This window comes from Sorex fumeus, unplaced genomic scaffold (genome assembly GCF_029834395.1).
Source record: "Sorex fumeus unplaced genomic scaffold, SorFum_2.1 ptg000002l, whole genome shotgun sequence".
NCBI lineage: Eukaryota > Metazoa > Chordata > Mammalia > Eulipotyphla > Soricidae > Sorex > Sorex fumeus.
This window is the reverse complement of record NW_026606059.1, coordinates 68024803-68042159: the sequence shown is the minus strand read 5'-3', so window position 1 is coordinate 68042159 and position 17357 is coordinate 68024803. Positions and strand designations below refer to the sequence as shown.

The 17357-nt window shown below is 36.3% G+C and overlaps 1 protein-coding gene across 2 annotated transcripts in view; it reads right to left on the bottom strand.

The window, feature by feature from the left end:
• Positions 1-17357, bottom strand: part of CSMD3 (CUB and Sushi multiple domains 3) — a 1250820-nt gene that overhangs the window by 972466 nt on the left and 260997 nt on the right. For both annotated transcript variants that reach the window (XM_056128239.1, XM_056128292.1), the window contains exon 4: positions 6704-6898. In XM_056128239.1, the coding sequence (XP_055984214.1) occupies positions 6704-6898 (195 nt within the window). The remainder of the gene's footprint in view (positions 1-6703; positions 6899-17357) is intronic.

Here is a 17357-nt window from a genome sequence, read left to right as displayed (position 1 = left end):
ATTTTTTGATGGGTTTGGATGTTTTCTTCTTGTGGAGTTCAACCAGTACTTTGTATATCCTTGATATCAACCCCTTGTCGGATACGTATTTGGCAAATATCCTTTCCCATTCTGTAGACTGTCTTTGTATTTTGGTCACTGTTTCTTTTGAGGTACAGAAGCTTCTTAGTCTAAGATAGTCCCATTTGAGACCAGATTCTTTTATGTAAAATGAGAAGACTAATGAAAGAAAGATAGTAGAGTCAAATAATGCTGCTCAGTTTATCTCAAGGGTGATGGACAATGGTCTATGGTGAAACATTTTCTGAAATTATATTTAAAATAACTTTTTTTATATAAATTTGCAAAACACTCAAAGCCTCAACACTCAAAATCAATACCGCATGATGCCTTCATGATTTGTGACATTGGGATATTCAACAGTAAGTTTGAAGTCCTTTCACCTTTGGTGTAGTTTATTAGCAACACAACTCTGTAGCTTAAGGATATACCCTAAAATAGTCTCTTCTTTGAAAGTGAAATAAGGAGAAAAAATTCTGTATTTTCCTTAAAAAATATTTTAATAAAAATTTCAGCTTCAAAAATTTTAAAACATATTAAATAGAGTTTTTCCAACTATTGACTATAATCGTTCATTTCTAATTCATATTCCTGTATTAAATCTTGATCCTGAATTTTTGATCAAGTTTTCTAGCTAGGCAGTAAAATTTTTCAACATAACAATATACATTTAGGAAAGAGAGAACAAAAGGGAATGCCGTGACACAGTGTGGGGTAGGATGGTGGGGTGGGGCGTGGTAGGGATTCCTGGAGCACTGGAGGTGGGGAATGGGCACTGGTGGAGGGATGGGTACTTAATCATTGTATAACTGAAACCCAAGCACAAAAGTCTGTAAGTCTACAACTGTACCCCATGGTGTTTCACTGGTAAAAAAATTAAAAAATAAAATAAAATAAAACCATACATTTATCCCACTAATATTGCAGTGAAAGACAGTCACTCCTATAACTAAAATTAGGAAGTCCATTTTTATCCTAATTGAAATCTTATATAAATGCAGTTTTCTTTGCTTTATCTTCAGAAACAGTACCCTCATCAGGACTTTGCTTAACTGCACTGAAAAATATTTGGTTTAGATCACATTCCACCAATTAGTTATATGAAATATTAATCAATAACAACAAAGCCTTTCCAAAAAAGAATCACATGTCAGGTCAAAGCAAATTATAGTTTTTACCCTCATATTTCTAGATTTTTCTGAACCATCAAGTGATTTCTAATATAGGTATTTCATAATGTACACTCAAACACAGATGATCATAAAACATGGATGCCTTATTAATTTTTTTAAAATAATCTAAAATTCATCCAAATACATCTAAAGTGTTCTATGATTTACTCCTTAAATTTGTTACTTCTTCAAGCACATTGTTAGATTATTTGGATGCTAGGTTTCAGTGCCTTTATAAGACAATAATTTATGGGTATCTTTTACATGCACTTATATTAGTTTTCCCTGGGCCGTGTACACCAAAATGCCATTCAGAATACAGAACACTGCTATGAATTCCAGAATGTTAAATCTAAGATTAGCATAGCTATTTCACCTTGTCTGCCAACTTCTCTTAATTAGTAAGGAGTGTTGGGACGACACAGCAGAGAACAACTCTGAGCCACATCAAAGCTCCCTGGGTAGAAAAGCCTTGGAAATGTGGTTCAAACAAGAAAGGAAAGAAAAAGCATGTGTACAGGTATTTTCAATCCAGACTTAAAGCACTAGAATTAGATTACACTATAAAGAGATGGCTGCTTAGAAGATGGTGCTGAGAGCAATCGTTCTGTCTGTGAAGCACCAAAGGCCCTCCACCATACAATTAGGCTGATGTGGCATCGGCATACAATTAGGTTGATGTGGCATTCATTTTCCTTACTTCAACTCTCATTGTTAAGAAGTATTAAAGAACTCTCTAAGTTAAAGGGTTTCATCAGAGAGAGAGTCTAGACAAACTTCGGGGAAGACAAAAAAAAAGCTGACCCTTACTGGGTTATCCACTCCATACAAAGTTATAAATTAAAGACTCAGTATATTACCATATTACAAAGAGTTGGGGAGAGTTGCCATGGAATATTCAGCCTCTCTTTTTCTCTCAAGCTTGGGACAATTGTACAAAACTCAAATATATTACTTCTCTGCTCTTTAAGATGTAATAAAAATAGTATAGTCGGTAATAAATTGCTCTTGAGAAAATTAAATCATTTGCTCCATGAAGTATGACTTTATAGATTCTACCTTTAGCCAGTGAATATTAGTAACACATGAGAACTACTTTTTGAAGCTGGAAAGGAAAATTATCGCTTCATTGAAAATATTCTCTGTTTATATTTTAGCAAGTTCTCTGTGAAATTTTTCCTTAAAGCATTGTCCCCATCTGAACTTCTTTCCACTCACCTGCAAGAAATGTGGACACTTACCAAGTTGCCTAACACACTCTCCAGATAGTAAAGCCATGGTCACTCATGATTTTAATTATTTGATTGCATTAATGATAACCTCACAAAAACTAGCTTCTGGAAAACAAGACTTATTTATCTGGGGCAGGGCTTCCCAGGAGTGTCTGGGGTTCAGCAGGGCTGGGGAACATTTGCAGTGATGCTCAGCCTGTATGTCCAGTGCTCTGGCCCCAGGATGCAGTGCCGCTCAGGCCCAGGGGCACCTGCAAATACCTGGTGCTGTTGTAGGGGGAGGTGCCTTATGGTGCAGGGGTTCAGCGCCAGGCCTACTGCTTGCCAGGAATTTACTCCAACTCCTAGATCTAAACCAGCCTCAAGGTTTGTTATTTAACAGCTTCTCATCTTTAGCATACTAAATATGATTTTTTATAACACTGACTACTCTCTCTCTTTCTCTTTCTCTTCTCCTCTCCCTGTCTCTCATTCTCTCTCTCTCTCTCTCTATCTATCTATCTCTCTCTCTCTCTCTCTCTTACACATACACACACGCAGACACACACTTGCACGTGGATGTTTTGTGGAAGAAAGGTAAAGGTGAGTTTTGAGTAAGTAATATTTTCAAAACCAGAAGGCACTATTTGAGGGGAGAGATAAAGAACCATAAAGGTTAGTGTAAAAATCAAAGAATAAACCTCAAAGGGGCTGGAGCAATAGTGCAGTGGGTAGGGTATTTGCCTTGCACGAGGCCGGCCAACCCAGTTTCGATTCCCAGCATCCCATATGGTCTCCTGAGCACGGCCAGGGGTAATTCCTGAGCGCAGAGCCACCCCTGTGCATTGCTGGGTGTGACCCAAAAAGCAAAATAAAATAAAATAAAATAAAATAAACCTCAAAAACCTGTGTCTGAGGGAAATGGAATCTGGGTAGATGTATAAAAATAGGCAGAAACAAAAGACGAGCAAAACAAAATGCAAGTGTCAATTTTGGGGGTTAGACTGGAATATAAGGATCCATCCGATTTTTATTGATTATTTTCTTTGCCAAAGAATTAATAAGTACTAAGGAAAGCTTAGGGAAATATGTAGCACTTTCCTCTCATTGTTCATCGATTTGCTCCAGCGGGCACCAGTAATGTCTCAGAATAAATTTTGAGACTTGTTGTTACTATTTTTGGCATATCAAACACGTCATGGGTAGCTTGCCAGGCTTTGACATGTGGGTGAGATCCTCTCGGTAGCTTGTAGGGCTCTCTAAGAGGGGTGGAGGAATCGAATCCTAGTCAGCCACATGCAAGGCAAATGCCCTACCCACTGTGCTATCACTCCAGCCCAATGTTATCACTATATCACTGTCATCCTGTTGTTCATCAATTTCCTCAAGCAGGCACTGGTAATGTCTCCTTCGTTCTAGCCCTGAGATTTTAGAAATGCCTCATCCGAGGCTCTTTCAGGGTCAGGAGAATGAGACCCATCATTGTTACTGGTTTTTGGCATATTGAATAAGTCACGGGGAGTTTTCCAGACTCTGCCATGTGGGCAGGATACTTTCGGTAGCCTTCCAGGTTCTACAGAGTAAAACTAGATAATAAGATGCTGTACAGCTGCAAATGAGGCCGCGCACTTCCAGGAGCTGGGTTTTATCGTCTCTGGGTCTTGGCTGTTGATAGGATTACAGGGCGCAAGGGCAGTTGGTGGGTGTAATGCCTACATACTGGAAGATGGAGGATCTGGGTGGATGAGGACCAGTCCCAAGCCGAGCAGGCTTGGAGATCTAAGATAATATTAGATCTCCCAATATTATCATTAATATTAATATTAATGTTGATCATTATCAGTATTATCAGCATCTATCTGACACTTTATACCCCTAACATTGCAAAAGAACTGAAAAGAACTGTGATTTTGGTAATTCTTTAAATTTCTTTAACCTAACAACTAAAGAAAAAGTTTCAAAATTAAGGCAACTCGGCCCACTGGTTACAAAAGCAATATTGGTTGTAAGACATATATTTCTGACTCCAGTGGTTCTTATTTGAATTAAGATATAGGAGACCCACAACAGAAATTAAAGTTGAGGGGTTATTTAGAATGCTCCTCTGAGATCTCTTAAATTGCTTCCTTGGGGATCAGAGAGATGGTAAAGGTAATTAAGCATATACCTTGCTTAGAGCTTACTCTAGATAAATTTCTGGTACTGCACGGACCCTGAGCATGCCTGGGTGCAGATCTCAGGTCCCACAAACATTATGCACCACAAAGTAAGACCCAAAAAGCCTCTGAACATTTCTGGTATACCACAGATAACCTCAGACCCCAAAATCCAAGCAGTACCACAGCTTGAGGCTCTCACTATGCGCTGCTGGCTTGGTGGGAGTTTAGAGACACCTGAGAAGAGCGAAGTAGCACCTCCCCTCACATAATTACATTTATTAGTTTGAAATATCTTACAACTTCTTTATTTATCAGATTTTATGCTTTAAGAAAAAAATATTGTCGAGTGACACCCAAGAACAGTAGACACAAAGACGAGGAATATTGTCCCATAGTTGGAAGCCTGTCTCATGAACTGGGGGAGAAAGCAGCTGGAATAGAGAAGGTATCACTAAGTCTTATGATTTCTTTTCCACATTAACAATTATTATGTCCATGAGAATTTGAGCTTGGAAGAATGCAATGAACGCTGCTGGTGTATATGCCTAAATTTTTGTAGCACCCTGCTGGTTGGTATCTGACATGAGTGTTATGTCTTCTATCACTGTCCAAAAAATAAAAGGTAAAGGTAAAGGCCCTCCCGTTGATGTCGATTTGCTCGAGCGGGCCCAGTAACGTCTCCATTGGAGACTTTGTTGTTACTGTGTCTGGCATATCGAATACTCTCGGTAGCTTGCTGGGCTCTCCGAGAGGCACGGAGGAATCGAACTCGGGTCGGCCATGTTGGCTGCTTGTAAGGTGAACGCCCTACCCGCTGTGCTATCGCTCCAGCTACCGAGAGTATTCGATATGCCAGACAAAGTAACAACAAAGTCTCCAATGGAAACGTTACTGGGCCCACTCAAGTCCAAAAAATATAGCAGAAAAATTTGTAAACTTGAAAGTCAAGTAAAATTCTTCTACCCTCCAAAGTTTTTAATGCACTTACTAGTTGAATAACCCTGAACATTTTCCTCTTATTTTTAAGTACTCTATGGTATGGCAGAAGTTGAAAGTAATTATGCTTTTAAATTCCCTGGCACAACTACAAATGCTCAGCTACACTGACACTAATAGAAGTCATAGTCATAATACTAGAGAAGGAAGAGAGGAAGAAGACGGGTTGGAGGGTCATGATGGAGAAAGAGGTGCCACAACAACAGAGAAGTAGCAAAACAGCAAATAGAAGTACATAATGTCATAGAGATATAATAGCAATATATGCCTGATGCTTTACTAAGCGTGAGGTACAGTGTACGTTATTTTTTTATCACTCATTGGTTAAAGGAGAAAAAACTGGTAATTTTCTGAGGATCCTAACAGGACAATGTCAAAGCTACAGATAGAAGCTAGTTGTGTCTGGTTTTAAGGAGTTTCTCTCTGAATGCATTTGCAGCCAAACTTTTAGAGGGAAATACAAATTATTTAAAGAAATTTCAGGGTGAAAACTATGTCAATATCTAACTTCTCTAGTATAGTTATCCATCAATTCAGCTAACACTCAACATGTTCGGTTTTCAGGTTTTATATTATAAACCTTTATAATATAAAGGTCAGACAATGTCATTGTACTCCAATCTTCAAACATCAGTAATAAATTATACAGCATTCTTGATTTCAGAGATTCCCAAACTAAATCTTTTATCAGTCTTTAAAAATGTTACACATCTAGTTAGCACTCAAAATTAAATAAATCGAAATAATGACCTTGGTAGTCCAATTTGATTTCAAAACAATATAAAGCTTATGATTTTCTCGTAACAATATGAAAGATATATATATATACAGAATCTATACATACACATATATAGTTAACTCTCTCATTTCACAAATTATCCCTTAGCAAGCATTTTTCTAATTATGTTTTGTATTTAATATATAAATATACATCTATGGGTAAAATTCTATAAACATGCATTTATACACGCAATTCCAAGCTTTATATTTTAGAAAGTGAACAAGTAAATGTGTGTGAAAGGTTTTTCACTCATTGACATGCTTTGAAAACGGTTTTACCATGTCCAACATTCAAACACCATAAAAATAAATATTAAATTTTTACCTCTACAGATGGGAACAGGAAAATCCCATGAGGCTGTATTAACTGAATTGGCTATGCAGGTGAGCTGTGGGTGGCCATCGAGGATATATCCCGTGACACAGCTGTAGCGGATCTTGTCCCCAACATCGAATCTTGTACCATATAATATCCCTTTGGGTGGGACTCCTGGATTTCCACAAGAGCTACTCTGCAACTCTAGACAAGAGGGAGAGAGAGGAAAGCTTACAGTTATCTTAATATACATTTACTGAGATTTATAAAGATATATATATATAAGAACCAATGTCCCTTATACTTTTGAAAGTCACCAAAGGAAGGAAATACCTTTGATATTAATACATTGGAGAAAGTGAGAACATGAATTCAGTAGTATCAAATATGTATTAAGTTGATTCCTTATATGACAGATAAATTTTATTAATCTATGTCTATTAATCTATGCAGCTTTTTCAAGGAGGATGACTGACCTGGGTTTAATCCCTGACATTACATATGGCTTTCTAACCCCCATTAGGAGTGACACCTGAGCACAGGGTCCGAAGTAAGCCCTGAAAATTGCTGGGTGTAGCCCCAAAATAAAGAAAATCTTTGTAGAAACATTTTTTAAAATTATCACACAGGGGCTGGAGCAATAGCACAGTGGGCAGGGTGTTTGCTTTGTACCCAACCAACTCGGGTTCGATTCCCAACATCACATATGGTCCCCAGAGCACCATCAGAAGTAATTCCTGAGTGCAGAGCTATGAATAACCCTTGTGCATAGCTAGGTGTGACCCAAAAAGCAAAAATAAAATAATTCAAATAATTAAAATAAAGATTGATATAATATACCTTTCTTCTAGTTATATGCCATTAGCATAAAATACATTTATAAATAAATTTATTAATATAAAATTTTATAAATCCAATACCATTACTTTGATGCTTACTTATATTTAAGGCAGATCCTGAATTCACATCTAAACAAAATATACATTGTGAAAATAATATCATTTAAAAAAGAAAAAACTGTGCATCAATAAATAAACATATTTTTGACATTTGAAATATTAGATTATGATTTCAGAATTTTAATTGGAATATCCAAAGTATCTCTAAAGTGTCAGATAGATTGGAATATTTACGTATTTTCTTATTTTTATTGGCAGATTAAAAGTAAACAAGTATAAAATATAGAATGGATCTAGGGCCTGGAGTGGAAGTACAGTGGAAAGTGTGTTACACAAGGCCAACCTGAGTTCAATCCTAGGCATTCCATATGGACCCCGAAGCTCTGCAGTGGTGTTCCCCTGAACACCACTAGGTGTGGGCCCAAAACAACCACAAAATTTATATATATATATATATATATATATATATATCACTTGATCACTTGATCACTTAACTTCCCGCTAATTGTCTATTTGCTCGAGCGGGCACCAGTAACATCTCCATTTGTCCATGTCGCATGATAGTGTAGCCCAATGGTATCTGTTCGTTCTAGGAACACGAAGAGCCTCAAACCGATAGTTCAGGATCTTGATGAAGAAGTCTGACCATCTGGTATGTGGGCGGCCACACACTCTTTTGACGTACCGTGGAATCCAGTCAGTAAGGGCTCTAGTCCAGCGGATGTCTCCAAATCTCATTACGTGTCCAGTCCATCTGATTTTTGATGAGTTGGCAAACAAGACAGCATCCCTGATACTTGATCATCAATGGAGGTTGGAACTCCGGATTCTTTCTCTAATTTGAGTGAAACATGATACTCCAAGTATAGCTCTTTCAGTTCTTCTTTGGGAGACTTGAATAGCGTTCTCATCCTGTTTGCATAGGGCCCAGGTCTCTGAGGCGTATGTTAATGCAGGAAGACCAGTGGAATCAAAGAGATGTGCCCAGAGCCAGAGGTTCTTCATCCTCTTAGCTATTTCTCAGACGCTATTGAAGGTTTTCCAAGCTGCTCTCTTCCTCCTGTGCAACTCAGGTGCCAGGTCATTCATCATGTTGACTTCTCGACCTAGGTACACATAATTGTTGCATTCACAGATGGTCATTCCGTTGAGAGCGAATGGAGTGTCAGGAATGAGGCTATTTCTCATAAACATTGTCTTCATAAGATTCAGCTGAAGTCCGACCTTTCCACACTCATGGTCGAAGCCAGCATTTGTGCCACTTGGCTAATGTTTGCTGTAACTAAAACAATGTCTTCAGCAAAGTGGAGGTGGTGTAGTTGCCAACCATCTATCTTCACTCCCATTCCTTCCCATTCCAGTCATCGCATGATGTTCTCGAGGGTGGCACTGACTGATTTCGGTGAAATGGTATCACCCTGCCGAACCCCTCTCTTGACAACAATGATTACTTCTTTTTAGAATGGTGAGATCCTGGTAGTGAATCCGTAATACAGATCACGGAAGATCCTGATGTATTGAGTATGAATGCCCTGATTGGCTAGGGTTTCAATAACTGCTTCCGTCTCAACAGAATCAAAGGGCCTTCTTTAAATCAATGAACATTAGACAGAGTGGCATCTTGAACTCCTAAGAAACCTCAATGAGCTTGGTTATCGTGTGAATATGGTCAATGGTGCTGAATTCTTTGCGGAACCCGGCTTGCTCGCATCGTTGTCCTTCATCTAGTATTCTGTCAATCCTATTCAGGATGACTCGAGCGAACAGCTTGTAGATGACAGACAATAGGCAGATAGGGCGATAGTTGCCAATGTCGTGAATGTCTCCCTACTTGTACAGTAGTACAGTCCTGCTGGTTTTCCATTGGGATGGAAACTTGCATTCAGACAGGTAGCATGTGAAGGGGCGAGTCAGAGTATTGATGAGTACTGACGGCAGGTTCTTCAGGTGTTCAGGTCTGACCTTGTTTGGGCCGGGTGCTGTTTGTTTCTTTACCGATGAAACGGCATGTCAGATTTCCGAAGGGAGAACATTGGGAACGACATATTCAACCTGTAGAATTTGGTTTGTGGGCAGGTGGACATGGCTATCGAAGAGATCTGAGTAGAAGTCAAGGATAATCTTCTCCATTGCCCTTCTGGAAGATGTGATAGATCCATCAGGACATCGGAGGGCAGTCATCTTGGTCTTGTAGTTGGCAAAGAACAGGCAGGCATTATGAATGCTTTTCCCCTCTTCTGCCCATCTACCAGCACTTCTGCTCTTCTCTCTTTGAGGTCTTACTTGGTCGCATCTCTGCACTGCTTTGCGAACTTGGATATTCGCTTGCGGTTGCCTGAGGCATGCGCCAAACTATGTTGGAGAATAAGCTCAAGAGTTTTCAAAAACAGGTTTTTTTTTTTTTTGTGGCTATCTCTCTCTTGGCGTTCCTTGCAAAATCATAGAGGTGGTGAACCAGTTGATCGTATTCCTCGTCAATGTTGTCAACAATGGCATTTTCCCATGTTGCAGCAATAGTGCCAAAGAGCTCCCAGTCGGTGATCATTCTGGGAGTTCTCTTCTTAAACTTTGGAGCCCTTTCTCCCTGCTCTGTGAAGTAGAATTATGCATGAAGGAAACAGTGGTCCGGTACCATTTGGAACTTTGGGACAACAGCGACATTGGTCAGGAAAAACCATGGATTGAATATGATGTGGTCTGTTTTGTTGTGGAACCATACACTGGGAGACTCCCATATCCATACGCTCCTTCTCAACGCTGCCATATTAGTGATGCCTTCAGGGTCAGGGGAATGAGACACATTGTAATTACTGGTATTGGCACATTGAATACACAATGGATAGCTTGCGAGGCTCTGCCATGTGGACGGAATACTCCAGGTAGCTTGCCAGGCTCTCTGAGAGAGATAGAGGCTTTTGGAGTGGCCTCTAATTGCCCTTGTAGGTGTTCTCATGGTTCAAACCATATTTGAACCCTATCAAATATGGTAGGGAAATTCTGGAATATGGATATTAAGTGTCTTATAATGTGCAGCCGCGTGGTCCAGAAAGCATCCTGGAGTGTGGCAGTGGCTGGGTAGTGGAGGTAGTGGGCTGGAGTGATAGCACAGCGGGTAGGGCGTTCGCCTTAAAAGCGGCCAACATGGCCGAACCGAGTTCGATTCCTCTGCCCCTCTCGGAGAGCCTGGCAAGCTACCGAGAGTATTCGATATGCCAGACACAGTAACAACAAAGTCTCCAATGGAGATGTTACTGGGCCCGCTCAAGCAAATCGACGATCAACGGGAGGGCCTTTTTATACATATATAATATTTTATATATAAATATATAAAATACATCTATCTATCTATATATATACACCTATGTAGATATAAAGATTCTAAATATTAATTTTGGAGAAAGTCCATGTCCATTTAAAATAAAACATGTAGAAATATACAAAAATATCAGCTACATAATTTCATGAGGTTGAGAATTAATTTTCTTTATACTATTTTCTGGTTAATATATTATCTTTATTCTAAATTATTAATAATTAAAAATACTAACAGCAATGGATTAAAGAATTGGTTAAAAGAAATGGTAAAAGAATTCCAGTTTAAAATTGATAGTTAATACTACTGAGAAAATAATTTTATAGTTCTGACAATTTTACTATAATTAAAAAGAAAATTAATATTAAGAGGGACTGATAAGAGAATATGGGCATATGGGCACAACTGCTAAATTAAGACATTAATGATAATATTAAGTATAGCTAAAATTACAAAATGCTCAAGGGCTGGAGCGATAGCACAGTGGTAGGGCGTTTGCTTGCACGCAGCCAACATGGCCGACCCGAGTTCGATTCCTTCACCCCTCTCGGAGAGCCCGGCAAGCTACCGAGAGTATCTCGCCCGCACGGCAGAGCCTGGCAAGCTCCCCAGGATGCATTCGATATGCCAGACACAGTAACAACAAAGTCTCCAATGGAGACGTTACTGGGCCCGCTCGAGCAAATTGACGAATAGCGGGAGGGCCTTTACCTTTACCTTACCTTACAAAATGCTTTAAAATATATAAATAATACAATTTAAAATAATGGTTATTTATAGAAAAGTGTGTACATCATTTACAAGTTTATTATACTGTTTTGAGTCTTTAGAAAGTATTAGTTTTCTATAACAATTAAATTACAATGAAAAGAAAACATCAGTTATAATTTTTTTAGTCATGTTAATAAAAGAAAAACACAGTTGAATTTTTTGGGAACTTGCAAGGAAAATTCAAAATAAAGTGTTTTCAATTTAAAGCAAATATTTAATAATTTTAAATTTAGAAGGACAAAATATCTATCAATAACTATCAATGGCTTATATAAATAATAAAGTTTCTAATGTATTCTCTACTTAATAATATTTGTAAATAATTATAAACTATTAAATATAAGCAATTAAGTACTCAAAGCAATCTTCTTTTTGTGGTGGCAGGCTTTTTAGGTCACACCCAGCAATGCTCAGGGGTTACTCCTGGCTCTGCCCTCAGGAATTACTTCAGGTTGTGCTTGGGATGCATGGGATCGAACTTGGGTAGGTCACATGCAAGGCATTATTACTGTATTACTGTTATGGCCCCAATCAAAGAAATCTTGATTCTTTATAATCACACTAGTTCAGTTTAATACTTCTTTAGAAAATCAGCAATGTTTCTTTCAATAAAATTAAAAAGTAAATTTGCTCTTTGAAAATTTTGATCCACTTAAAATGCTTCTGAAAGTTTTGAATTATTTTTATAAACGTATATTTAGTTAATAAAATAAAATCACAATATGTGATTTCAGTATATTTTAATAAAATGAGTAGAAAATCAATCCCTATATGATAATAATAGATAATAATAGCAAAAAAATAGTTATAATGAAATTTCACTTGTTGCCTTTGACTCAACACATTCCTTTTCTTCTCATGCCCTAAAAAATAATTAAGGTCAGGACTTCAATTATCAAAAGTTATACATCTAGAAGAAAAAGATTTTGAAGTCATTTTACAGAAACCAGTTAAATAGAGAAATAAATGGGAAGAGAGGAAAGTTTTAAGGTTTATTTTTAGCTTTAATTTGAATTTGAATTAATAGATACTTTCCATTCCAAACAAATCTAAAGTAAAAAATGGAAAACATGAATTGAACCAGCAAATGAATAATAACACTAGGAATCTTAATAGATTACCCAATCTATGTCACTAAATTATTCCTTAACTAATAGATAGAAAATAATTTAAAAATATAATATTCCAAAGCATGTCTATTTAACAGTTTCAGTAAAATCGTGCTTTAAATTATCCTTATATTTTGACCTTCATAACTATGAACAACTACCCACCATTTGCTTTAGACAGAGTAACTCCTAAAATCAGTTATTAAGATGTTTTACATTAAGGTTTAATAGATCCAACTTCACAGACACTGCTCAGAGATTCTAAATTTTGTCCTTCTCCAACCCATAATTTGGGACTTCTTTCTAAACAATCAATCTTTGTTCATTTTAAGATGTATTGTCAAGAAGAATGAAGTGTTAATACAAAGATTTATACAGCACACCATTGAAATGCTGTTGAAAATGAACTTTTAGTCTTGACTTAAAATATAAATAACATGGTATTTTCAAACCTTACCATTACATTAATTGTGTAGTTCACAAGTGGCTTCTCAAATAAAAGAAATAGAATCAATTTTAGACAATATTTCTACCTGCTATCAACATGAGTTTGAATTTCATAGAACATGAATATGTTACATACTTGATTCAGAAAAAACATTACTAGCTAATTAATCATAGATCTTTTTGAATAGATATCAATGTTCATTACAAAATCACTTGGGAGTTAGTGCTTTAGTCACACCTGGCTGTATTCAAAGGGATCAATTCCAGTGATGTTTCAGGGGAACCATAAGTGGTGCCAGAGATCAAACCTGAGCCAGCTGAACGCAAAGTCAGTGTTCATACCCAATGTACGATCCATCTGGCCTCTACAATCATTCTCAATAAAAATACAGATATATGGAATACAATAAGGATTTTCAAATGGGGGTATGTATCTGCAAGATAGCTACGTTGAATTGTCACTTCGATGTGTTTCTGAACTAAATTAATCTAAATGCAGAACTGTCAAAGAGGCGCTAGTAATGTTTCAACATGGCAATAATATATTGTTCAAAGTTTCAGTGAATTTTAAAAAACTACAGGACCTGATGAAATCTAATATTTTGCTGCTTACTGAATATGTTTGGGCTGGAGTGATAGCACAGTGGTAGGGCGTTTGCCTTGCGTGCAGCCGGCCCAGCCGAGCCTGGTTTGATTCCTCCGCAATTCCCAGAGAGCCCAGCAAGCTACCGAGAGTATCTCACCCACAAGGCAAAGTCTGGCAAGCTACCCGTGAAGTATTCAACTTGTCAAACACAGTAACAACGTCACAATGGAGATGTTACTGGGCCCGCTAGAGCAAATTGATGAACAAGGGGAGGACAGTGCTGCTACAGTTTTACTATATATATTTATATACATATATATATATACTGTATACATTTAAATGTTAGTAAAATATGGAGATCATTTTAAAAGTTATTTCACCATGCTTTTGAGTACTTCAAAATTTTTCAGACAAAATTTAAAAATATTCTCTATATCCTGCATCCTTAACAAAATTTCTTCTTTAAGCTTATGTCATGAGATATTTATAGATTTATATATATGCAAATATATATATACATACTCATGTAGTGTGAGAGTTTGTACGTAAAGTATACCTCCACAAAAATGTCTTTACAAATTAGGCATCTTAAAAGATGTGAGTTTCAATTTTGACCTCTTCTCAGACATCCTAAAATTGTCAGCAAATTACTGATGTAACAAAAACCCAATTGGAAAATATATATGATAAACAAGAATTTAGCTTATAAAATTATAAAATTTAGAGTTGAATGGTCATTGTCATATCCAAGTTTAAAGGAAACAATAATCATTTCTTGGGAAGTGACACAAATCATCAGACATTTTAGAAGGTTTCCATTATTGTTCTGTGATGATCTGCAAACCTGTAAACACAGCACCACCCCCTTGCTAAGAGTTTATAATTTGAGAAGAGTTAGTCTTTATTGCTGATATCAGATCTGAGCCACACTTTGTCTTAGGCAATTGTATGTTAAATTTCCCACTTATATTCCACAAAACATTCAACAATGGAGCAATAGCACACCAGGTAGGGTGTTTACCTTAAACAAGGCCGACCAGGCCAACCAGAGTTTGATTCCTCCGCCCCACTCAGACAGCCCTGCAAGCTACCAAGTGTATCTCACCCGCATGGCAAAACCTGGCAAGTTACCAATGACATATTCAATATGCCAAACACAGTAACAACAAGTTTACAATGTTACTGGGCCCGCTAGAGCAAATTGATGAATAATGGGAGGACAGTGCTACAGTGCTACAAAATCAACTATACAAAAAAAAAAAGGAACTGAGGCTTAGGTTTAGGTTAAGTGTTCTTCCAAGACCACTCTACTAGTAAATTAATTTATGGCTCATGACAAGATGTCTCTACCCTAGAAGACTAAAATCACAATTGCACAGTGTTATGAATAAAAATCAGACATTCTCTCCACCAGTGTTTATTAAGAAACTATCATGGGCAATACTTTGGGAATATAATTTTTCAGACAAATTTTTCAAACAAAACTGCCTACTTGGAATTGGTAGATAAGTGATTATAGAATATCAATTACAATGTGTCAACTATGGCATAGAAAACATATGGAAAATAATGAAAGCATGTAAGTGAGAAAACCTAATTAGTCTTGATTAAGAGAAAGTCTGGAAAGAATTTTCTGATGAAATAAGATCTAAATTTAGATCATAATAGGATTGAAAGTTAGATAAAAAAATTAAAGCTAAGGAAATTCAAAGTTATTAAGAATAATAAGAATTAAAATATTATTAGACATGTCAAATGTAGTAAATATACATGTTAATAGATGTAGTAGGATAGAAACTGGATATTTTCATATGATAGGTTCCAGAATAAAAATAGAAATAATTTTCACCAACAGGTTTTGGAGGGTGATGCTAGATGTTCTTCCAAAATCCTTCTTTATACTGTTGTCTGAAAAATTCGAGAGTATATATCTCAAATCCATCTTAATTGTACATTTGGACTTTTAATAAATGTGGATTATATGTATGCAATTATTTTAATTAAATATTAATTTAATGGTGGGTATAAATACTCATATTAAATAGGATTATCACAAAATAACATAAAAGAAAAGTAAAATTAAAATAATTAAAATATATTTTCATAATAACACATAAAATATTGTTTTTATAAAGCTGTTGATGAAATTACATAAGACAATGGTGGGAATTTTATATTTATATTCTTAACATTTTGAGTACACACTAAAAATGTGAAGATATTAGTGATATTACCTCACCAAACTGGAGTTGTACTATCATTATTATCAAATTTTCATTTGATATATCTGAACTAGAAATGACAAGAATCATGACTAATAAAATAAAGTCACAGATAAAAGTCAATTCATGACCTAAAGAACTGGTACAAGATTGGCAGAAGCAAATTCACAAAAATTTCACTATAGACATTACTGACTCATTCCTTCTTTAATTAATTCCTTGCTATCATATTCAAACACCATCCCTGGTACTGTAATTATAAAAAGATATCTCTCAAACATTACAACATAATCAATTCTAAGTAAGTTAAAAATAATCTGAAATATAATTTTCATACCTAAAAATATATATCTGTGTGTATACACACATACACAATCACACACACACCTACAAGACAGAGTTTTAATTGCTTTTCTTGGGGGAAATCAATAAAATTCTATCAAGCAACCCAGAAGAAGTGATTTATGCTAATAAACACAGTAAAATATGCCTGAATCTAAACAGCAATTTGTTCGGGGTGTATGAATAAATGTGAAGCAAGATATTTAGCAAAATATCAAAAAGAAAACCTGACCTTGAAAATTAGAATAAAAATTGAATGAAAGAATAATGGATACCATGACTACAGAATTGCATAATTATTCAGTCAAAGAGATGAAGCATGATCCTGCTGAGATCAATTAACAATGCTTTAAAACATTGTAAAATTATATCTACTAAGGGAAGTAAAATCAAGTTGTTTGTACTTCTTACAGAAAATTAATCTCAGGATTTTATTTCCCAGATGATTAAAAACAATTTAAGAGAGCATAACATCAAGCTAAACCACCTCTTACCTCTCATCCTGAGACTTCAAAGCACTTAACTAATACATTTTCTCACTTTTTAAGTGGTACAAAATGTCTTTTATTACAGACACTGACCATTTCATTCACTCAGGATAAAAATAGTATTGACTGAGAATTCACCTGAAAGCTTGGTTTCATGGAAACATTTGTGAATACTCGGAATCAGTTATTGCATCTAATATGCCCCCAGGTACTTTTCGGAGTGTATCATATGACAAAATAAAATGCATAGCTTTAAGCACTTGCTTCCTTGTTAGTTCATGAGCATCTTAAGAAGAAAGGCTCTGATTTATCCCTGTTCATCAAGGACTTGGCACCTTATACGTGAGCAAGAAAAAAGGATCATTATTTTCACTGAACTATCTTTTCAACAGGGAAATATAAAAGATCGTCATCACACAGATCTGTAAAGAGTACAGATCTTTACGCTCAAATTAGAAGGGTGGAACAGGCAGAGTCAAAGAGAAC